General features: G+C 47.1%; 1 protein-coding gene across 1 annotated transcript in view; it reads left to right on the top strand.

Annotated features, from left to right (window-relative positions):
- The first annotated feature begins 936 nt into the window (after positions 1–936).
- The window catches only part of LOC144157751 (stearoyl-CoA desaturase 5-like), a 42,928-nt gene continuing 19,560 nt past the window's right edge, over positions 937–24,304 (top strand). The window contains exons 1-2 of the mRNA XM_077688524.1: positions 937–1,150; positions 3,684–3,814. Coding sequence (XP_077544650.1) covers positions 937–1,150; positions 3,684–3,814 — 345 coding nt within the window. The remainder of the gene's footprint in view (positions 1,151–3,683; positions 3,815–24,304) is intronic.

The raw sequence follows: 24,304 nt of genomic DNA, 5'->3' as shown, positions 1-24,304 counted from the left end.
CGGACTTGAATAACTTGTGTCGATATCTCGCACAGACGGGTGTTGTTACTGGTCGTCTTGGTCGGAAAATACAGCCTATGTGTGGACAATGATGGCACTGACCACTCCGTGCGCATCAGGACAAGGCCTTGGCATTACCTGCTTCCAGGGCAACAGGTAGCCAGGAGGAGGGCTGGTATCGAAAAAGCGTATCGAACCGGTATCGAAGCGTAACCGGTATCGAAAAAGCGTCATAGCTGTATCGAAGCTGTATCGAAGCTGGCCTTGTATTATAAGGTTGCACTTCACGCAGTCGTAAGAGTTTGGTCATAATGAAAAGTTTTACAACTAAATTTGAGCATCAACTCCTGCGTTGCTCTTTTTCTTCTATTTCTTCATATTTTTTGTGTTTAAAATGGGCTTTGTAATTCAACTGTATTAGCGCGACAAATGCGCCATTTTGCCACACAAGGCTCATAGAAGTTGCTAAAATGACACCCGAAGAGTGGCGAGTTGCGAACTGTATGTTAGCTACCACAATGGTCCGCACGACACCCGGTGGCTTGTTCACTGAGGGCCATTGGTCATTTGGGTGCGTCTTGGCAGCACTGGAATAGTTGCTTGAAGTCCGGGAGAAGGTTACTAAGACAATCAGTTATGTACGTACGTATGTTTTTGTATAACCGAGCCTCCTTTTTTTTAAGCTGGTGCTGTCGGGGTCAAAGTGCGCAGTGCGAACTGCGTACTGGGTTGAATGGACTTTTTACGGGCCTTAGGTGGCTCCACAAGGACAATGGGCTTGGGGTTAAACTTTCATTTTGTTGGCAGAGCCGTCAAAAAAGAGGGGGCGCAATGGGAGGGACAGTGGTTTGGAGGAATTGTAACGGCCAGACTTTCCTGATAACTTCCATGCTTCCTGTCTTGTTACTCTGTCTAGCAGTTCACGTCGACTTCATCATGGCTCCCCAGACCGAAACACTGATCGAGAGACACCAGGCGGCCTCTGCAAAAACGACACCGCCAGCGGACGAGGTCGTGGAGCAGCAGGTTCCAAAAAAGTACAAGATCGAGATCGTCTGGTGGAACGTGTTCAAGATCTCTCTCGTACACATCATCGGCATCTACGGCTTCTATGAGATGTTTTACAGCACGTGGCAGTCGCACATTTTTGGTACGTACAGCTGCCTAACAAAAACAGCAGTTGCAGTTGAAGGCAGTTGAGCGCGGCCATTGAGCTTGTCTGCTGAGGGCCCCCTGAGAGAGAGAGAGAGAGAGAGAGAGAGAGAGAGAGAGAGAGAGAGAGAGAGAGAGAGAGAGAGAGAGAGAGAGAGAGAGAGAGAGAGAGAGAGAGAGAGAGAGAGAGAGAGAGAACACTATTTTCCAAGCAAGTTGGCTTAGAACATGTGGTGACCGCCGGCCGAGAGCAACGACCGGACTTATAATATGACGTCGAAAGGTAAATTCGCTTGTTCAGGCTAGATCCTGGTATAAGGAAAAGCAAGCAGCCGCCAAATTATGGGTTGTTTCTCTCTCTCACTCACTCACTCACATTCACATAAACGCACGCACACACACACACACAAACACACACACACACACACGCACGTACGCACGTACGCAGAAAATAATAAAGCAATAAATACTGGATTAATGAGGAAGTACAGAAGATAACGCCGACGTTTCTTTAGTGAAGGAAAAAATGTGCGATCTACCTCACAGGTCGGCGATTTTCAGGATCCCGTGAAGATGTTATGTATTGAAATTATTGGTTGGTTGATTGATTGGTTGATTGATTGATTGATTGATTGATTGATTAATTGATTGGTTGATTGATTGATTGATTGATTGATTGATTGATTGATTGATTGATTGATTGATTGATTGATTGATTGATTGATTGATTGATTGATTGATTGATTGATTGATTGATTGATTGATCCGAGGGTTATCAAGCCATGACAAATACCTTCCGTGGCTATACAGGATATCCAACTGGGTCGTACGTTAACCCTTTCAGCCCTGAATTTTTTCTTTCTACTGGAAAGATTTTTTCTATGTGTTTTCTTTATTATTTGTACCCTATTAGTTTACAAACAAAAACTGAGCTTGTGATGCATGTAATTAGCAATCTACAGGCATGACAACTAATTAGTTCATTAGGCAATTAAAATTTTAAAGTCGAGTAGAAAAAATATTTTTGCTTGTTTTCCGAAATTTTGGAAAGAACTTAACCCACATACAAAAATTGAAGATGGTAGTAGTGCAAATATTTTTCGATTGACAGCCATGTAAACTAACTATGAATTCAGTCCTTGGAGTCACCCTGACGTCAATTTGGTCTTCACTGCAATGCCTTCCTTTTTCATGTGTTGAGCTATAGCAAAAAACGAACAATAGTTATATCAATCGGAAGGGGCATCCTTAAAGAACTATTTCCCAGAAAACTATCTGTTTTCGTTTTCTTCTCAAATTGCTAGAGGACTTTTGGTTAATGTCCTAAATATAGGACACCAGGGCCGAAAGGGTTAACTTGACGCATATAAACGCCACACATCAAGAGTACCAGAATTTACGGTTTCCGTTGCAAAGCGCCATGTTGGCAAAGTGCGGAAGTCAGCCTCGCGCCAGGCGCCGCGAACAAACGGCGGCGCGGAGAGAGCGGCAAGAGACGGTTTACAAACGTTCGCGAGTTGGCACGAGGGTTGGCTATGGTTATGATGCATCCTGCCGGCCGGAGAATTCTGCTAAGTACACACACCACCCTTAGGTATTTACGTCATGCTCATATTATTTTTTCGGAACAGCCATTTGAGTGAACCTTGCGCAGTTGGCAAGAAACGCAGTTAAAAGATAGTATCGACTTCACGACTACCATGTGCACGAGCAAGATATATACGCGAATATTTAGTTGGTGTTACCGTTAAACTATAATGGTGCATTAACAAAGGTGCCTAAATGAGTGAAGCAAGCTGTCAAGCGAGCTACCCTGAGTAGGAATAGGCTTGTAATTTTTTTGTATTTCAGGAATTGAAGTGAGACAATGTCGTCACAGGAGAAATGTCATGTAGAGGTACAGCTGTCTGTCTTGTAAAACTAAATCAAAGCACATTGGTTGGTGGCGTCTCACAACTGCTTTACTCGTTATTTGAACACTACAAGAAATAAACTTGAAATAAGGCTGTTGGCGACGAAAGACAGGAATGCGTACTCGAAATAAGCGTATACAACACTGGGAAGTGTTTGTAGACAGCTTTATACGCATTTCACGTGACTCACAGCGCAGCTCCCCTCTCTATCTTAATGTCTCCCAGAGTTTGCACGTGACCACAGACGGCATAGGACGACGCTCTGTCAACTCTGGCTGTAGCATGACACCAGTCTGATGTGACAAACACAGCCTGTCCGAAGAGAGATTCCGCTGATGGCCAACATCCTTGGCTGTTTCTCAAGGGAAAGCAGTCATTTCGCCTTCGCAGCGAGCTTTCCGTCCCGAACAATTTCCGTCCGCATACGCCAAGCAGGCATAAGCAGCTCGGTGTATTGCATCCAGGTTTCGTATACGAAGACAAACACCATTCATATTGATGCCGGGAACGAATAGCAGTGCGTATGCGGTAACAGCGCAAATAAACAATGAGTTCCTGCTCCTCTCTCGCGGCTTGGAGCCGCTTTTATGTTTGTTCTACCTCTTTGTTTCCTCCCAGGAAACATCTACCTCATCTTTTCTGGCATCAGTGTCACGGCCGGAGCGCATAGGTTGTGGTGTCACCGGTCGTACAAGGCGAAGCTGCCGCTCAGAATTTTCCTCATGCTCTTCAACTGCGTAGCGGCTCAGGTAAGGGTTCGAGCGGATGGCCTGTTTTCCCTTTTGAGCCTAAGTGGTAAGGGACACGCTTGGGCGCCATCCCGGCTGTTGGAACTTTCTGGAGTCTCAGAAGAACACGGTACTTGTCATTAAAGGGACACTGAAGTGAATTTGTCAAGCTCCCGTTTTTGCTTGCACTGCGTAGACTGGCTCAAATTAGCACACTTTTCAGCGTTTATCCGGTTGACAAATCGGTAATTATTTTACAAAGCGCGAAAGAAGAAAAACTACCATGCGCGGTTTGCGGCGGCCGCACCAACTAAGGCTGTGACGTTGGGAGGAGGGGCGCCGTGATTGGACGATGCCCAAGGTTAGCAATCACACAAGTTTCGGTTTCGGTTTCGGTTCTGTAAAACATAACCAATGGCGTTGTTGGATGGGCATTCTCAATATCTCAGTAATCATCGTACCGCGCTTCTGCCATGTTGTCGGCTGTAAAATGCACAAGATAAGCCTCCCAGAACGGCTTGTAGTCGTAGCATTCACTAGCCGAGACCTACGCAGTGCATGAACGCCCTCCGCGTACCCGCAGACGCCCAAATGTCATGCGCTTTTCCCCCATATTTGGAGCTTGCCTCCCTCATGCCTGTATCGTAAAAAGCGTGTTCGCACAGGCCAAGGGTCTGTTCATTCTGGCCTGTGCCCACTGCCTGCAAGCAGTCGGTGCTTATGGCAACAGCACGCCAACGAGAACTCGCTAGCGCGCCAGTGCCAGCCTGCGCGCGTTTTGTGAACTAGTTCGTGTAGCCATGAACGTTGCGGCCCAAAAAAAGGGGAACTCAATATAGAAAACATCGGCGGAAAACAAAAAAGTTAACTTACAAAAAAAAAGCACGTACCCACGGGGATTCGAACTCGTGACTTTCAAAACATTTGCGTTGACATACCTAGCGCCCCAGACAACTGAGCCACGGAGCGGGACGCGAAGGCATAGTTATTTTAGGGTATATATTGTACAACCGGTTTACACTTTTATTTAGTTTTGGCATTTCAAGCAGCTTAGGTGACTATTTGTTGTACTGCGATCGTGCAGTAAGCGTCGCCCGAGTTTCCACAGTAGCTCACGTCTAGCAATTGCATTTCGTAGACGGAAAAGCGTTCGCAGATGCGTAGTCGTGCTGCTGACCGCTGTGCTTGTTCGCCCAGCGCAAAAAAGTGCTTCCCGCGCCCTAGTTTTACGCTGTACGGTAAAAATATCAGTTGATTTTATTTCCTTAGTACCTATATTGACTTCGCTGACTCTTCTCCCGCCTTCAAGAGGCCTTATATTTTCCTACTGGCGTACCAGTCAGCGAAGCGTCGCATGTGCGCTTGTGCAGCGCTTGTGTGAAGCGACCTTGACTTGGAGCTAGATACAGTGTACAAACAAACCAAGTAAAGAAAGGCACATTCTTCCATTCACAAACGTGTCCTGGCTTCGTTTCAACTAAGCGAACGAATTGCGACCAAGCAATTTTTTTTAACCTGCTTGATTGCGACGACCCGCCGGCGGCCGGCGGACGAAACGCTGGGCCGACTGACTCTGTCGGCCGGGGAGCCGTGCACTAGCGCAGCCGTGGCGCAGCTAATTGCCAGCTCATCCCCTCCTGACGTCACACGAAAACGCCACAGAAAATGGGCGAGCGTAAAGAGAGGAGGACAGCATTTTCGAATTAGTTTTTCGACTAAATAAAATCGCGTAAACGCGCCTAGAGTGGTCTAAACATGGCCTGGGGACTCCGGGCTACAATTTGCGCTAGTAATCCCGCAATGTTTACATATCACTTCAGTGTCCCTTTAAGTAGAGTGGGGACGGGAAGAGGCGAGCCCTCTTACCTGACTGACCATACACGGCATGGAAGAGCGTCAATAACGAGGAACAAAGTGAAAGCCTATCCTGACACTATGCTAACTGGGACGTATTTCATTCACAGACCGGCTATCGCAGTTGATGAGAAGGCATCAATGTATCCGGGTCTGCCCTCCAGGCTGGTTATTTAATTCTCAGGTTATGCAAGTTACAACACAGCAAAGGTTTCTTGTATGGTTGGGCTTTGAACATCTGTATGTAGAATCCCACCTTGCACCAGGGACGTGGGGAAATGCGCAATGCCGATTTTCGAGACATCCTTCTCGTTTTGTTTCCTAGTACAGGAAAGACAGCAGCTCAAAATGGTTAGTAGAGGCTTCAGAGTTGGATCTCGACATCCTTAAAGCTACGCGCAGTGTTTGAAATTGGGTTATTGAAGCGTGGGATTGCGATTATAGAATCCGGAAGTGAAAGCTGGTATATTGGGTGAAAGTTAATGGTCATTTGTATGCCAGAGAATCAGAATAGCAAAAACAGTAAAAAATGCAATAAGAAAGCTTACGAAGGCGACACTAAACACTAACGATGAAGTTGGTTATCCTGACGCATATGCCTAATAAATGATGTTGAAGTGAAAAAAATGATGCCATTACACTCAACGTGTCAGCTGTCGGAAGTGCGGAGGAGTGATTCGCCAGAGTTTCCCTTGTGTTATTGTTGTGAGTACCTTGTGTTTATCTTCTGCTTATTTGTGTTTTGCTCTTGTTTTTCGGTGGGTTTCTTTTCTGGTTCGGTGTTTTGCTGTTTTTTGTGTGTGTTGCTTTTCTTTTTCAGTGCTTAGGTTTTCTTGTTCTGTGTTTTGCTGTTTTTATTTTTTCTTTCTTTTGTCTTGTTGTATTTATCCATTGTTTCTTTTCCTTAGTTACTTTAGGTTGACTTAAGAGTTGATTTTCCGCAAGTTTAGTACATTTAGTAATGACATTAAACATGGTTTAGGCTGTCTACATAAGTACATTTATTACCATTTGGCTCTTGATTGACAATGCGTATTTCCATCGCGGTTGTTGAGCCTTGACTGCTGTCTGACGAAGCTGGGGATTTTCCTCTCTTCTTTGACGTTTGGCTGCTGCGTCACGTTGTCGCACAGTCGAATCTGGTCGAATCGGCCCTCCGGCGTTGCTGTCTTTCGCGAGCAAGCGCCCGCTGTGGCTTGTACCGTGCCAACTGCCGCGTTCATGGTGGGAAAGACCGGCTCCTTTGTTCGCAGGGTCGATTTCGAAACGGAGTGACACCCTCTCTTGACTGGTTTCGGTATCAGCCAGGGTGCGTGACGGCCAATGACATTGGACTGGCGACATCCCGGTGCCCCTAAAGTGCTCCGCACTTAAAAATGAAACGTATTCCCCTTTGCGATCAAATCAGAGACGAGGTACGAGCGGTTTGAAAAATTAAAGCAGTTCCACTCAACATGAAAGCTGTTGGAAGTGCAAAGCAGATTTGCCATAGAGGCTGCGGCGCCATTCTTTGCTCTTCGCTACCACCCCTCACGCTCTTCCCATCCCTGTCTCACTCCTCTCTTGATGAATTGCACGGAGGTTTATTTAGTGCAAATCATTTTTCCCGCCTTTGCAGTGCTGGCGCGCCTTCTCCTGGGACAGCTCGCATGCTTTTCTTTATGTTTTGTTTCTTCTTCTGCCTTGAAGAGCACGAGCGGGAGTTATGTTGTCCTGACTTTTTGTGCTTGCTTTCATCTCGCGTGTGCTGGGGCCTTTCTGCGCCATTTTGTACGCGTCGTTTTTTCTTCAGTGGCCACTTGTTTTTGCTATCGTAAAAGCCAACCCAATAAGCATTCCTAACTAAATGGACGCGGGGACTGCCCGTTAATTACGTATATTTTGCCTCAAATGTGCCTGCAGTTTTTTTTTTTCGTAAATAATGGGGACATGTAATTCAAGTGCCAGCAGCTGCAGGAGTTTTGAACTGTTGAGCCTACATAAACCTCTTGTTCAAGTAGGCTCTTTACTTTTGGTCGGAAGACTGAATAAAGGGACAAGAGGGTATTTTTCGAAGCCTCTGTTTTGGTGCGTGACGCCGCGTGACTGCGGACGAGCTACGACGATAAGCCAGGCCCCTAAAGTATCACTGCACTTAAATGCGGCCAAATATTTGTCCACTCATCACATTCACTAGTTGAAGAAAGGAGGCCCCAACTCCTGTCTTGTAAACCCATAGAAGACGGACAACCTACGGCTGCGGGCCGTGATCCTTAATTTGGGCGCACAACAAACAAGACATTTATGAACAAGTCTCAGATGAAACAATTCTCGGCACACTTTTCAAGCGCAATGCACGAACTGAAAATAAAAGAAGTTTCTGTAGTATGCAGGTCTTCGGCTGCTGCGTATGGTTCGTACGTACCATAGCTTACGCTGTTCTCGTGTATAGAAGAACTTGTTGTTGGGCGAGCAGGTGCATCTTGGTGAATAAACGCGGGCTTTGCGCGAAAAAGACAGCACATACAGAAAGGACGGGACAATCGCATACTCTCAAATACCTTTTGTTGGACAGATCACGCAAATATAAGTACACTTGTTACCAGGTCGCTCATGCGCACTTTCTACAAACACAACAATTTGTAAAAGCAGCTCAATCACATCTTTCTTATATGATAGGTCTCTAAACGTTCCCGTGCCTTCGTGTCGCTGCAACTGCGCAGAACCTTAATTTCTTTTAACAGTGGTACCACTCGTGCAAGCCAGACAATGAGCGTGCAAGTGGGCATTGGTCTTATTTTTGACAGAGAGGTCGGAGAGGTTGTTTGCTGCCAGCAAGAGAATCCGGTAAGCTATCGGAATCTCGACTCAACTACACGTGAAAGTACCTTGGTACTATTACGGGTTCCCTTAAATTGAGATACCGGGCATTCGTGCCGAAAGCAGGGCAGTCCGACTGTAGACGCCATGCCTTTTGTTACTAAACTAAACTAACGAAAAAACAAGACTTAAGTATTCCTGTCCAGGTTGTCGGAAAACGTTCACCGTTTTTGGCACATTCATTAAGACTTGCAAGCCTTCCCGTGAAATCTTAGGGAGCGGGAAGCTGGAACCTACACCAATTTAAAGCGTTTCTCTCAATACTCTGGCAGCACGCGCGTATACTGACGGTGAATAATCCTAACCCATATCGCCATAAAGTACATGTACCATAACTAATTTGCAGCTACGCAAATCCATGTTTTATGCAGCAAATCCACCAAAAACCTTTAATTCCAAGGACAGGTGTGAGCCAAAATAATTTCCTCAGGGAGCATTGTCTCATCTTCTCGCAAGTATGTTTGCCTTGCAGGCGCAATCCTGTCCCATTTCCACAAGCGGATCACTGCTTTATTTACTTTGTTCTTCCAGATTTATTTTGTCAAGATAGAAATATCCTAGTCGCTGTATTTGTATCCATCGCTCATCTGGCCAATGTACTCACGCCGTAGCACTTCCCGGACCTTCTACGCCACCTTAAGGATCATGAAATGTCTCCCCCAAATGTGAGGCGTCCAGGAAGTCGTGCTTCTTTCACGCCCTTCTCGAATGCGAGTTTGGATTGTCAACAGTGCAGCGTCGAAGTAGATTAAACCAAGGTCGCGCTATTACACGAGACAAGGCGGGAGTAGCCGAACGCCGGATTTATACTCGGAGGAAGATAGCAATTCCCGAGAGAAAACTGTACAGCCAACTGACAGACCTGATTATTTCGCCATCATAACACTAATTAGACGAATAAAAAAAGTCATCGGCGGCAATGGTGACTCAAAATAAAAGCGAACAACATGTTTGCCGTGCATGTGACGTGAACAATTATGACGTTGCCGGAAAATGGTCGGCATAGCCTGGCCCCGACCTTAAAACACAAGTATCCTTCATATTTGTCCAAAGCTGGCATTTCGCAGGTATCAGTGGAAATATATCTGGCGTCCTACATTCTATTAAAGAAAATCCTGGAACGACCACACAGAGCTGGTGCGAATTGTAGCGTCAACTAAAGTCAATATTGAATGAAATTATTTGTATACTGAAATTAATTCATTTTTAACTGGTTGAGTTTATTTATTCGATTGTCCACCCGTCTCGTCAAGCTATGTCAGCCAATAAATGTTCGCTTTAGGGATTACGTCATCTTGTCTATGTTAACTAGAAACTCGGTGACCGTCCCTCCTCATATATGCGATTCTGTAAAAGTCCAAAAACCATGGTTCTCCTGAGAATTCCTGTGTTGCGCTGGAACATGCACCCTGAGTACGAGGAGTGCGTGCTATGTAGTTGACACGAGTTATAAACTGAAGTTTAGAATCTAACAACACACCGGAACCTCGTGCTGTACTATCCCTGTCTATCAATTGATAATCAGGTACTGCTCATAGGCAAAGGGAGAAAAAAAATTTTCCAGTATATGTAATACCACCTATCTTCGGAGGGTTCTGGTTCAAGTAATTACATTTGTACCGCACAGAAATCGCGTGCATGTCGGCTTGTATAGTGGACGAAATCTGCATGCGATAGCACTGCACGATAGAGTTTCATATCGAGTTGCTCAGCAGAAAACATTTGATAAAAGTTTACTTATTTACCTGAGGCTGTACTGATTTCGAAAATGAATCCTATTGACCTACTACTCAAAATGCCTATCCAAGTAATAAAGCGCATGAACTTGATGTCTAAATAGTTTTTTTTTTCTCTTTAAATGGTGCTTATAATTCAATTATCTAGTCAAAACGCATATCCCAGCTTGAAAAGTATATAGGCTTGAGTTCTAAATCAATCTTGAATGGCACCCGCCTTTGGTTATGACCGCGTGCTAATAGTACACACACACCGGGACTTTCATTTTCCAACACCTGGCGCTTAAAAGGCAGGAGGCTTTTTGTTCGCAGACAAAAATGCTTCAGCCCATAAAATCTATCTGTCGCTTGCCCCAAAGATTACAATGAAATAGAAAGAAAGCTACTACGTTACAGTCTTACATATCAACTTTGGCTCGGCGTTCCTTACCGCCAGTGTGTGCGTATGCAGCGGTAGCATGACGTCACTGAGGGGTATTCACGCGCGCCGAACGCAAGTCGTCAGATGAGCATAAGCTGGCGAGTACACCACATGCTTCGCTGAACAAAAGCTCTTCCCAAGCATTTGTCCTCCCCTGCAACGAGTGTCGTTTTCCCTCCCTGTACACAACGTGTAGCCGTGCATGATTTACTCGGCACAGGGACGGTTCGTGCGCAACAGATCATGTCCGAAACAGCTCACTTGCGCTTGTTTTTGAAGCATCAAGAAACAACGAATGGGTCCATATTCTCGCTCTTTTGCATTAGCCTTGCTGCGGACTTTCACTAACTAAAACCCACAACGCGAGTGGTGGCGTGGTCTGTGCCGGTTCCCTGGCCCTTCCTCGTTCTACTCCGTTTAGTCCCTCCCGCGATGTCCAAGGCCGCCGGCAGGCTTGACTTTCAAATTGCCCCCTCCAATCGCTCGCACGTCACGGCCGGCGCTCGTCGTGATGTCGGCATTGCACGCAAAGCCAACATTAGACAGCAGTCGTAGCCGTATTACGTCAGAGCGCACCGTGAATAGTACTTCGGACCACCGCGTACGTTCCCGGCTGTCGCCATACGGTCTATCCGTCCGCTTCGACTATTGTGTCCAGAGGCGTACCTCAGCTTTATTGTTTTCCCTCTCTTCTTTCTTTTTCATGCAACCCTCATTTGCGTGCGCCCCCCCCCCTTTTTTTTTGCGGAGCCATTCAAGCTGTCAGCACTCGGACGACAATTTTGAAATGCTTGGACATGACTTACAAATTGGGTGCTTTTTTTATTTATTCATTTATTCAGGTTACCCCTAAAGGCCCTCTAGAAGAGGGTATTACATAGGGGGGGGGGGGGGGGGGGGCAATACCACATGGTGTGTAAACTACAACAGCAAAAAAAGGAAAAGAAAACAGAAAAAAAGCAGTACAACAAGATACAATGCAACGTAACAACTGCAACAAAACGCAAACCATGAATACGGGCAGCAATTGCACGGCGTTATACAATAGTTAAAAAAAGTTAAAAAAAGCGAAACAGAAACAGAACAACAAAAGCAAAAAAAAAATTAGTTGCTCAGCGTAGCGCGCATGAGCTCTTTTTAAAAACTTAGCCGAGTCTTTCTCGGTGGCAAAGTGTGCGGGTAAACTGTTCCACTCAATAATAGTGCGCGGGATGAATGACTGAGCGAAACGAAGTGTGCGAGATAGCGGGCGCTTAACTTTGTTAGGATGATCACGGCGTGGAAAGATGGAACAGGGGGGTTCAAATAACTGTCATGTAATGACGGGTGATTGTAAAGTTTGTGGAAAAGTGATAAGCGCGCATATTTCCGACGAAGGGCCAAATCCTCTAGCTCAGCACGGTTTTTTAAGTTAGTGACGCTGGAATAAGAAGAATAATCTGAGTAAATGAAACGAGCAGCACTGTTTTGCAAGGATTCAATATTTGATACGATGTAGGCTTGATGAGGATCCGAAATGGCACTGGCGTATTCTATTTTAGGGCGAATTAAAATGGTAAAAGCAAGCTTTTTTAAGTGCGATGGAGCCTGTTTAAGATTTCGTTTCAATAACCCGAGAGACCGGTTAGCAGCTGCAAGAGTGAGTTCTATATGATGGTGCCATGATAGATCCGATTGAAAGTGGAGGCCGAGGTACTTGTAAGTAGATGTTAACTCAAGTGTCATATTATTCAACGAGTATTGACTAGGAAAACGGGTAGCAGCGTTAGTAAAAGACATGCACTTTGTTTTAGAAACATTTAACGACATAAGCCAAGTTGAACACCACTGATTAATTTTGTTAAGGTCAGATTGCAAAGCTAAGCGGTCCGAATCAGAAGAAATGTTACGGTATATTACGCAGTCGTCCGCAAAAAGTCGAACGTGTGAAGATAAAGAATTTGGTAGATCATTAATATAAACGAGGAAGAGTAGAGGACCAAGAACACTTCCTTGGGGTACACCAGATGTTACCGGTAAAGAGGAAGAATAAACATTCATAGCAAAGGTGAATTGAGACCTGGAGGAAAGAAAAGCTTTTATGCATGCAAGAACGTTAGGATGAATGTTAAGTTGTTCTAGCTTTAGTAGTAATCTGTGGTGAGGAACACGGTCAATAGCTTTAGCGAAATCTAAGAAAATTGCGTCGACCTGGCAACCAGCATCCATAGATGTATGAAGGTCGTGAACAAAACCGGCAAGTTGGGTGTCGCATGAAAATCCCTTGCGAAAACCGTGCTGAAAATTGAAGATGATATTGTGACGTTCCAGATAGTTTATGACTTGAGTGTGTATAATATGCTCCATGAGTTCGCAAATGGTACTAGTTAAGGAAATGGGCCTGTAATTTAGCCTTGAGGAATGGTCACCCGATTTGAAGAGGGGGACGACTTTAGCTGTTGCCAGTCTTGAGGTAGAGTTCCGGTAGACAAAGACTGTGAAAAGAGAGCGCATAAAAAGGGGGTGATGCTGAATGATATAGATTTGAGGATTTTATTATTAAAGCCTATATTATCCGAGGTGGAAGAAATTTTCAGTTTCTGTAAAAGGGACAGAATACCCGCCTCACTGATAACAATCTCCGGCATGACTGTGCTGTTGATACTATGCAATATGGGAGCGGATGAAACGTCTTCTCTGGTAAAAACTGAAGAAAACGCCTGGTTTAAGGCCTCTGCGCATTGCGATGTGGGAACGGAAACGCCATCGTTATTGCTTAGGACTATATCAGGATAACATTTGGGGTTAACAACGCGCCAGAATCTGCGTGGATTATTTGCAAGTATAGATGATAAATCATGGTTAAAGAAACGGCTGCGGGTAGATTTTAAAAGCGACTGATATTCTTTGTCGCATTTTTTGTATTTCGCCCAAGAGTTAGAGGTATCCGTTCGGACAGCCTGTTTATATAAACGTTTTTTTTTTTGTTGTTCAACCGTCGGAGCTGCTGAGTAAACCATGGAACCGTGCTTCGGGTTCTCACAGTGATGACAGGTATGAATTTGTTGATGAGACCAGTAAGTTTATTTATTAATAGCAACCAGTTTTCTTGAGTGGTGCGCTGGAGGTGACCATGTATGAATTCTTCGTAAAAGGCCGATAATTCATTATTTATGCCATCAAAGTTACCTCTGTTATAGCACCTAATCGATTTGTTAGTTGTTATTCTTTCGACAAGTGGGCGAATCAGGTTTCCGGTAATAATAGCATGGTCGGAAAGACCATCAGAAATATTAATGTTCGAGCAAGCATCGGGTTCATTTGTTAAAATTAGGTCGAGGATATTCGAACTTGTTGCTGAGCAGCGTGTAGGAAAACTTATTAGTTGAGTTAAAGAAAAGTCAAGGCAACTCTGCAAAAATTTGTGCGCTTCAACATCACTTGGTGGAACGGTAAGGTCACTCCAATTAATGGCAGGAAAATTAAAATCACCGAAAGTGATAAGAACAGCGTTCGGAAAACGGGTTACAGCGATAGCTGTCACTAGACCCTTATGAGTGTCTGTCGCCATGTGTCCCTCCCCATGCGAGTGTTGCACGAGTCTCGGCTTATGCGGCCCGGGCCACAGGTCTAAACACACGCTATTACCCGCTCGGAAGCTCTAAGGAACGAACCCAGGCTTCCCTGGTTCTGAAGCAGGAATCATAACAGTTCGGCCACGGGTATTCTTTTACTTCTTTCTTGCACGGCAGACTACCGCTGAAACCTCTGAAGACGTATCCTGCTACAGTAACAGACACCCAGACACCCACATTTTATAAGAAGTTAAAAGTCGCTGCAATGCAGTTATGTAAAAGTTACATATGGTAGACGTCAATGGGAACAGCAATAAAGTATGATTTATACGCCAGTGATTTTCATCTAGAAGAGCCCGAACAGCTACTCGAGTCAAAAATATGCACTAAAAAGTTAAAAATGTCAACAGCCTCGTGGTTGCTGACATTGCAATGATGACAGTAAGAAAAAAAAATGATTAGCCAATTTAGGCAAAAAGGGAAGAAACATAAACGAGTCAATGAATAAATTAATGTACATGGGAAAGAAAGGTTACTGCAGTGCATTGGCGACTATCTAGACCGCCATACCGAAGTTCCAAACGTTGTGACGTGCTTGGACTTTACTCACGTGCATATAAGGACCTGCATTACATAAATTAGTATGGAAACACCCCTTCAGTGGAGGGAAATATAGCCAATTTCCACCCCACCCAAGCTGGCATTCTATGCTTCGTATCTCTAAGCGTAGTAAGCCACTGCGCTTCACTATGTCGACTGTCGATGTACATACATGAACCTCAAAATACTGAACCACTTCAGGATCTCATGTTACGCCTTGTACATTGCTTACGCTGCGTACCCCACCAGGCCATTAGAAATCCTCTAGACATTCCCCTCTGCTCCAGATGGCCAATAAAAAGCTTTTCTTTTGAACAGGGGGGGGGGTTACGCCCCGAAGCTACACCTGGGCTATGAGGCGCGCGGTAGTGGAGGGCTCCGGATTAATTTTGACCACCTGGGGATCACATTTTGACACATGGGTTCTTTCCATTTTCACCTCCATTAACGCCAAAACGTTTCTTTTGTCCGAAACGGAAACATCTAGGTAATCTGCATAAGCTATACAGAATTCTGTGTCCATACTTGACAGAGCGAAGCCATTGAAGTGACTGATTGAGAAAGTATGACAGTGTATCCTCCGGAGAGAAGCCGGCGGAATATTAGGCGTCATATGATGCATACGCAGCTCTACCGCCAGAGAATACGGTTGTGTCCAATACGGGCACTCTGGGTACGCAGCAAGCTACGTGCAGCAGGCATGGCCCTTTCATGAACGCAACGATACACTTTTTGTCTAATTATAATTGTCAGAATACCTCAACCTGGTGCTTCTTCAAGTACTGTCCTGTAAATTTGGAATTTCAACCCATCTGAAATAATAAGCGGCTGATGAACATTACGTTCAAGTATACTCGGGCTGTACCTTGTTCGTAGCACCTCTGATGAGGATGCGGGCCGTGGCGTTTGCGTCACTATGACAAAGAGGAAAATATGAGAGCTGATGAGAGTCCTTCTAGGACTGAACACGTGACAATGATGTGAGGATATTCCGGTCGTTAAGGGAACATGCCTGAGGCGGTAGTTTTCTTGTTTATTTGTTTCTGTTACACCTGTCTCCCCAGTGACCCTCCAGCATCTCGAGGGCGTTCCCAAGTTCCTCCTAATCTGACAAACATGAGTGATTGATTTGCCGCAACCTAGGATGTCATGGATGTCATGAAAAATTAAATAAATTGTGCATCACTTGGACGCCAATTTGGCCATGTACTAGGCATGATTCCCGTCGTGTAACGTATGGTGAGTGCCAGTACTGACCACACATGAATTTCATCGTCAAATGTCAACGCACGCATGGATAAAAATTGGTAAGCTTGTTCCGGTGAGCGCTTTTCATGCCGGGAAGTATGTTCAGCGTGTGGATCAAGTGGGCGAACAGTTAATTTAATGTCTGGCGCCCGATTTATTTCTCCTGTTTTTCTATTGTTTTCTTTATTCACTTTCTGCGAGTCTGCAGTTCCAACCGAGGAAAGACAAACTCCGAAGCAGCCGCGCTCGCTCACGACAAGCAATACGTGTGGGAACATTCGTGTATTTGCACAAAGGAGAGATCCGATATGAGCGATGGTTAGCGAGGTACGGGAAGCAGGGCGCGTTCAGGCAAACGCCAGCGGAAGCCGAAGTCAAATAGGTTGGAAGCTAACAACAGAGCTCACAAGCTTGCGCTGCCTACGACCTTCCTGGTCGGCTTTGACATCTTTTCCTGGTGTGGATATTTAAACCAGATCAAGTTAATATGTAATAACATTCTTCGATCAGCTACCAAAACATACAGAGAGGAAGAACCTAGACTTTATTCCATGACCTCCTCGGTGCCTTCCTTGTGAGAGGGGAAGAACAGCTTTGGTAAAGGGTAAGCATGAGAAAAGGAATGAATAACAAGGATCTTAATAGTACGCGCTTTGCGCATGAAGAACGAGGGGAAAACCATCGAAGCCCTCTTTTAGAGCGAATGAAAATGAGTTGACGCTTGAAAGTACTCGTCTCACGCTGATAAGAAAAAAAAAATGAGCGTTTGGTGCTGCTTTGGCGAACAATTCCATCGTACTAAATGATTCTGAACATCGCTGGCCAGAGATTTAAGTCCTCCCTGTCCTGCAGAATACGGGAAATGAGTTTCCTGTAGAACGAACATACCAATAAAGTTTGTTGGGCTGGTTTGTGTCGGTCAAAGGTTAGCCCAGAACGAGTTTGTAGTCATTCTGTAGGCAGAACAGGTAACCGCCTGTGTATGCTGCCTTTACACGTAGACGGTCGAAAATTGCTTCCTGGGAAAGAAGGGCTGCCTTGAAAGCCTTGATTTCAATTCATGGTCAATGGTACACACGCACAAAAAAATAATACCAGCGGCAATGAGGCGGGCTGTGCCCTATCCGAGTCCCTTAATTAAATACAAAGCGACGCGCCGATCATCTAACACAAAGACTTTGAAAAGAGTTTCTTCCTATTTCCATCGTAACCAAGGGGCAACGTCGGGGGTTTGTCGCTTTCTTGGGAGGCCGCAGTTTCTTCTCATACACCGAATTGCGGGTGTGCAGCAAAAGTGGTGCATCTACCCGAGACCTCATAGGCCACATAGGGTGGGACTAAGAATTCCAGTAATTATTTTTTCCTAACTCTTTCGTCCTTAATTCTTTTTGTTTGCATATTTAGACCCTCCTAGATGCCCTTAAAATTTCTTACTAGGCCTGCTTTACAATTGGGGCTGCACGAATGGAGCGCGAAACATGAAGCACCAATAGAAGCATTATGCAACCATCTTCCTTGAGAGACCAGGAAAGATGAGGCAACGAGCTTGTGAAAACAACGCGTAAGCCCGAGGAGGACGTTCATGTTGGTCTTCAATCTTGATAAAAGCTTGCCGGCCGGGAAATCTCAAAACAATCAAGCGGGAGCGGACGGGTGGCGAAAACAATAGAGGGGAACAGCTTCATCACTGCTTAGACGTATGTCATAATGAGGCCGACCTAGAAGAGCCAGACACGCAAGAACAAATTTTGGTTGCTGAATATAAGGCAACGCTTTCTGCGGCGACAAATGGGCACATTGAAACGAATAAGAATGGTGCAGGACTTGCGAGCCGAAATTTTTATACAGGCTCGCTTCATTTTAACCAAAGAAAAGCTTGGGACTGACATATATATTTTTTGTTTCTTTTGTCTAAACATGGAGGCTCTGTAAAATATTGTGCGCGCGAAGAGAACGTTAGCTGTGTGAAGAAATCGATTTGTCCACCGCAGGTAAATTCGCGCAGCTGACGTTTGCACGGCGACAGTAATTATTAGACAAATGGGGTGCTCCCGCCGGACGGCTGGAACAACCCTACGCGTTCCACGCGGCAGTCGTTACTGCGTTCTTTCATCTCACGTGTTGATGCCTGCTTGGGCACTGTTATTCTTGAGATCGAAGACAAGGCCGCTTGGCAAACGTACAGCTTTGGTAAGTGAGCCTGACGCACGCCATTCGACGTTTTTATCCGCGCCCTCCAAACACCGAAGAAAACCGGAGAACCAATCCTTCATGGAAGGAATGGCCGCAGTGCTCCAGTGTTTACCCTTCACCGCACATGCTTTTTTAGAGCGAAAGCTCTACTACGCAACCATTTTCAACCCGCCGTGGTGGCTCAGTGGCTAAGGCGTTGTACTGTTGAGCACGAGAACGCGGGTTCGATTCCCGGCCGCGGCGGCCGCTTTTCTGATGGAGGCGAAAAGCAAGAACATCCGTGTGTAGGAGGTTTCAGCGCACGTTGAAGATCCCCAGGTGGTCAGAATTAATCCGGAGCCCTGCACTACAACGTGACTAATCACCTGCGTTGCGTCGGCGCGTTAAACCCTACAATCAATCAATGAAGTTACAACTTTCAAGGTCACTCATCGCGTCGCAATGACCTTCAGCCACAGGTGCGCATGCTGTGCTTTTCCTATCGCTTCGCTTGCTTCTAGCTTTGACACATGTGGTATCACGTGACTAGGCGATGGTGAAGCGACTGTTTGCGGCTGGGCCGTCTGTGCGGACGGTTCAGCGCACGCGAACAAAGTGACTAGGCAAGGGTCTAACGATTGATACATGCGCTGACTGGGCTGCGTGCGCGTGCTCTTCAGCGGAAAAAAAGGATGAATTCAATGATTAGCTAAAGCTAGACGACGGCATCCTCCTAAATCACAAGCAAAGGCAAAATTTCACGAATTCGATTGGTTGATTGATTGTAGGGTTTAACGCGCCGACGCAGCACAGGCGATTAAGCGCGCCGTAGTGGATGGTTCTTTTCGCCTCCATCCGAAAAGCTGCCGCCGCTGCCGGGAATCCAACCCGCGACCTCGTGCTCAGCAGCGCAGCGCCTTACCCACTAAGCCACTGTGGCGGGTAACTTTCCCGAATGACTGTGTGCACAGTCTTTGCTTTCCCTCGTACTAGCTAGATTTAGAATTTTTAAACCTGGGCTATTTTTTACGGCAAGCTACTTTGTTCTTGTGCTAATCGATAAATCGGGTTCTTATGTGCGTTAATGTCTTTGTGTGTCGCCGCTGCCGAGACATTAGCCGCGGCTAAAAAGACAAAAAGAAAGAAAGTGCAGAGACATCTACGTTCCGATCCTAAGATGTAAGGCGCAATAGCGATACTTTGACTCCCACGGAGCGTATTCGTACGCAGCTGCTGCATTTCCGATCTATGCTTCACCAGCCCTAAAGGTTATCGAAAAGAGAAACTCTATAAGCGAGGGTTTTTAATCGAAGGAGAGACAAAGCCTCTCTGCACCTCTGTGGCTTAAAATGTGAGCGCGACAGATTGCGGATGCGAGGTGTTGGTAAGTTTTAGCTGGGAAACGTCAGTGTCATTGTATAAAAATTTGCATTCTGTAATGTCCAGGCCGATCTGAACAATTTTTCCTTTTTTGAAGAGAGAGAGAGAGAGAGAGAGAGAGAGAGAGAGAGAGAGAGAGAGAGAGAGAGAGAGAGAGAGAGAGAGAGAGAGAGAGAGAGAGAGAGAGAGGGGAGAGAAAGGGGGAGGGGGAGGGAGGGAGGGAGAGACAGAGATCTTTGTTGAGGGAGAAATAGTTGTGGTAGGAAAATGGGGTAAAGAGACGGCAGGGAACTCAAAAGTAGAACTCCAGTCTACAGCACCACTTGCAGCAGCTCCTTCCCTTGCTCTCTCAATCAGCTCGCGCTAATCTTGAGAAAGAGCTGGTCGAAGCTGCCTCCCCTGTCTGGACCAAGTTGAATATCTTATTTCTTTGAGGAATATGTTATTTGTTCGAGTTGTTCTCCCTTAACCATACCCTTGTACATGGCTTGGTTGCGTGCAGAGGGTGGATGTTTTTCGTTTTAGCTCAGCTTAAAGTTAATATCTGATGTTCCCACCGAGCACCTTAACCATTGCGCATGTCTAAACGACTACACAATCAGCGAAGCATCACACGCATCTTTGGAAAAACAAATTCATTCAATTCATCTGCTTTGCCTCGTGCCATAGTACTGTGGAATGGCCTACCCGAAGTCATTGTCAATTTAACTAATCATGAAAATTTTCGCGAGCAATTAATGATGCATCTATCTCAATAGCATTATATAACCTCCTTCAATACTGTTTTTGTTCTTTGTGCTTTTTTTGCGACTCTAAAATTCTTGTTGTTGCTTGAAACCCCTCCTTGTCATTTGTGCAACCACTGTTATTAGTTCCAATGTATTGATTTGTATTGTGGCATAAGTGTCACCCACTGGCATCCTTTACTATGTACCCCCTTTACTCTATGCTCCGTAATAGAGCCTGTAAGGTATTTTTAAATAAATAAATAACGCACATAGATTTTTAGATACTTTTGTTGGTTTTTCGTCGGCAAAGTTCGTGATGCTTCGGCATTGAGACCTCGTTGTAGCAAGGGGAAAGATCGTGTTCCTAGGAGTTGAAATACGATGGAATCGATCGGTCGATGATGATGTTGATGAAGATGTTGAAGGTGGCTCGCTGATCGAAGGCACATAGCTGACGATGGTCTACTCCACGATACAAAATTTACACTTTATTACAATATTTACAGCTAAGTTACAGCAGACATCGCAGCACCATTGTTCGAGGAGAGCTAGAGACGAGCCCGCATCAGGTGGGGCTCTCTCCTCCTCTCTACAACAAACGCCTTGGTTTTATTAAAAAAAACATGCCTCCAAGGAAGGCGGAACCGAAGAGGCAGAGAAGGACACATAATAAGAATATCCGGCCATTCATAGGCCACACAGCCGCCACAGGCGGAGTTCATAGTTAAGCAATTGGCCCACCCCTTGTCCCAAACTCATTTCCCGTTCCCACGCAAACTAGACGCCAATACTCAGAAACGATTCGCACCGGAAGCCGTGAAACGAAAAACAAACGAACTAACCAAGGCTGAAGCGTTCTTACACTGATTCTGGAGTGGCCTCAAAGGGCCGGACAAGGCCTATACTCCCCGAAACCCACATGCCAACAAACGCCTGCGGCGTGTCGCTGCTTGTTTACCAAAGGTCACCGCCGCCGCACCATGCCCGTTTCCTCGGCCAACGGTTCTGAGTATTTATGTCCAGTTGTCGCTCGGTTTCCGGTCATCCGCGAATTACTCCAAAGCAAACCAGACGTGTTACAGTTTCAAAGAAAGCCGTCGCCGCCGCTGCCGCCGCTGCCGCCGCTTTGACATTTTACGTCTTCGTGACGAGTCCACCCAACGATTTATGACCCGGCCACTGTGCTGCCGCTAGCGGACCCGCGCCCCAGCCTGGGCACTCAACGCGCCCGGTGTGAAACCACATAGCCCCCGCCCCTCGCATGCTTCCGAGAATAGAGAGAGAAAGTGTTTATTAATATGAAAATATTTACAGGGCGAAGTTTTGCCTCTCGGTAGAGGGCACAGGTCTCGCCGGGGGAAGAAGGAGTGAGAGGGAATTGTTAATTAAGTATGATAACAGGCTATGTACAGACTATGTATAAAAGGCTATGTACAAACTATATACATACGCTATCAGGTTACTTACAGCCTATTTACACACACACGCACTCACACATACACAGCCACGCACACAAGAGGGCTAACAGGGGGTGGATGGCCGGTGGGATCTGATTTTTACAGTTCATGGGCGGGTGTTGAGGCCTGTCTCGTCGAGGTACGAGAGGAGCAGCCTGAAGGCCTCCCGGTGCAGCATGAAGGGCCCCCTAGGACGCAGGATGTCCTTTGCGGTGCTTGATGGTAGCCCCAGCTGCCGGTACCCAGACACCAGTTTGTTCCGGGCACCAGCGTACGCAGGGCAGGAGCAGATGATGTGATCCAGTGTCTCGGGGTCGGTGCAGCGGGCACAGGTGGGTGTGGCCTTGCGGCCCTGCCTGTGGAGGCGTGCTGCTGTGTTGTAGCAGCCGGTGCGGAGCCGGAGGAGGAGGGACCGCTCAGTCTGGGTTATCCCTCTGGTGGGAAGGAGCCGCGGGGCCTCGCGGGTGGCCACTCGCTTGCAGGGGTGGCGGGCGGCCACCTCACGCCTAATGACGCCCCTGGCAACATCATAGCGCACCAGGGAAGCGGAAACTAGGCTACGGAACGATCGCCGGAGGGCGCTGCACTCTCCCCTCCGCTACCCTCCGCGGGAGTACGCGGGGGCTGCCGCCGCTTCGGCGCGTGCTTTTTTTGCTGCACGTGTGCTGCATTTCTCGCGCTGCGATGAGGTCCGGGTAAACTTTTATTTCGACTTATGAAAGCATGCACGTTAGCACGTGCCCAGCAAGTTCGGTTTACACGTAGAGTAGGATTGGATTGGATTGGAAAAGACTTTATTTACAAAGATCCTGCAGTAGGCGGGGGCCGATTTACGGCTCCGCCTCAACGTGGCCTAACGTTGCATCCCCTTTCGCAGCCCTACTGAGCACTAGCTCCTTTCCGGAGCTCATGCCTTTCAAGCGCGGTGAAGATCTGCTGGATGGCCCATTTTTGATCTATATTGCTGGCTGACTCGATGGCTCCTTGAAGTTTCGCTGGATACTTCTCGAAACTGGCACCGTCCGGTTCGGTGGCACAGTCCCACATAACGTGCCACCGGTTGGCCGGTCCCTTCTTGCACACACTGCACAGGGCCTCGGGGTATTCATCCGGGAACATCTGATGTAACGCTGCCGGTGATGTGACCGACGCTGTCTGGAGTCTTCTTAGCCACACTGCTTCCTCGCGACCCATAGACCGATGTGGCGGCGGGTACGCCCGTCTCGAAAGCCGCATGTTCTTGAGTGTTTCGCCATAGCCTCTCGCTCAGTCCTTGGTCTCCGACCACCATTCGCACTCGGGACGACTCTCCACATTGGGAGCGCGATGAGTAATAGCGCGCGCCTCCCTGTGGGCCGTCTCGTGGTTGGGTGTATTCGGAGAGCATTCACCCGCGTGCGCGGGGATCCACCTTACTTCTACTCTTCTTTCTTTCTGCGCAACCACTCGTTCGATTATCTTGGCTGCCTTGTCACTGATCCGGCCGTTGGCTAGGTTTCGTACGGCTTCTAGCGAATCGCTTAGGACGGTGCCACACCCCGGCACGGCCATTGCTAGGGCGATGGAGATCTCCTCTGCTTCGGTTGCATTAACACACCGCATACTCGCTGACGTGGACACTTCCCCCGTTCTCGCATTGATGGTAACCACTGCGTATCTGCCCTTTCCGTAGTCTGCTGCATCCACGTATCTCGTTCTCGGGTCACCGCTGTACTGCTCGATGAGGTACTTGGCCCTGGCTTGCCTCCGCTCCCGGTTGTGCTCTGGATGTACGTTCTTCGGGATGAAACTCACCCGCACGTTTTCTCGAACTTTATCACAGAGCTCGTGAAGCTGCCTTCCCGTGACCTGATAGCCGTACCCCAAGGTCTCGAGTATGGCCCGGCCCGTCTTGATCCCCGCCAGCCTCTCTCGCGGTGACGCCAGCTGCGCCTCGATGAGCTCGTCCAGGGTGTTGTGAACGCCCAACTGCATCAGCCGCTCGGTGTTCGTTGACTCCTTCAACCCCAACGCTCGCTTGTACAACCTTCTGATCATGGTGTCAATCTTTTTCTTGTCCGCCTGCGACCACTTGTGGTAAGCCGCCGTGTACGCTATGTGACTGACAGCGAAGGATTGTACCAGCCTCGCGAGCCCTTCCTCACGCATGCCCGCCTGCTTGGACGACACGCGCTGGATTAGCCGCAGGGTACTTGCTGTTTTGATCGCCAACTTCTTCATCAGAGTATCCTTGCTGCCGTTGCTGCTGATCGGCATGCCCAGCACCCGGATCTCAGGAACCTCGGGAATTCTCTGACCGGTCTTAGTGATCAGAACCAGGCGATCGCACTCTCTCGGGGGCAACAGAGGTCGGCCGGCCTTGCGAGGCGAGTACACCAGGAGCTCTGACTTGGATGGCGAGCACTGCAGGCCCGTCCCGTCAAGCCGCTCTTCGATAGCCGAGACTGCTCTCTGCAGCCTCCTCTCAATACTGGCGTCCGTGCCGCCGGTCGTCCACAGCGT

The sequence above is a fragment of the Haemaphysalis longicornis genome, unplaced genomic scaffold (assembly GCF_048455015.1).
Source record: "Haemaphysalis longicornis isolate Haplotype H1 unplaced genomic scaffold, Haemaphysalis longicornis Haplotype H1 scaffold_1, whole genome shotgun sequence".
Classification (NCBI taxonomy): Eukaryota; Metazoa; Arthropoda; class Arachnida; order Ixodida; family Ixodidae; genus Haemaphysalis; species Haemaphysalis longicornis.
Note: the sequence above shows the minus strand (reverse complement) of the source record. Positions and strands in the feature narration are given on the sequence as shown.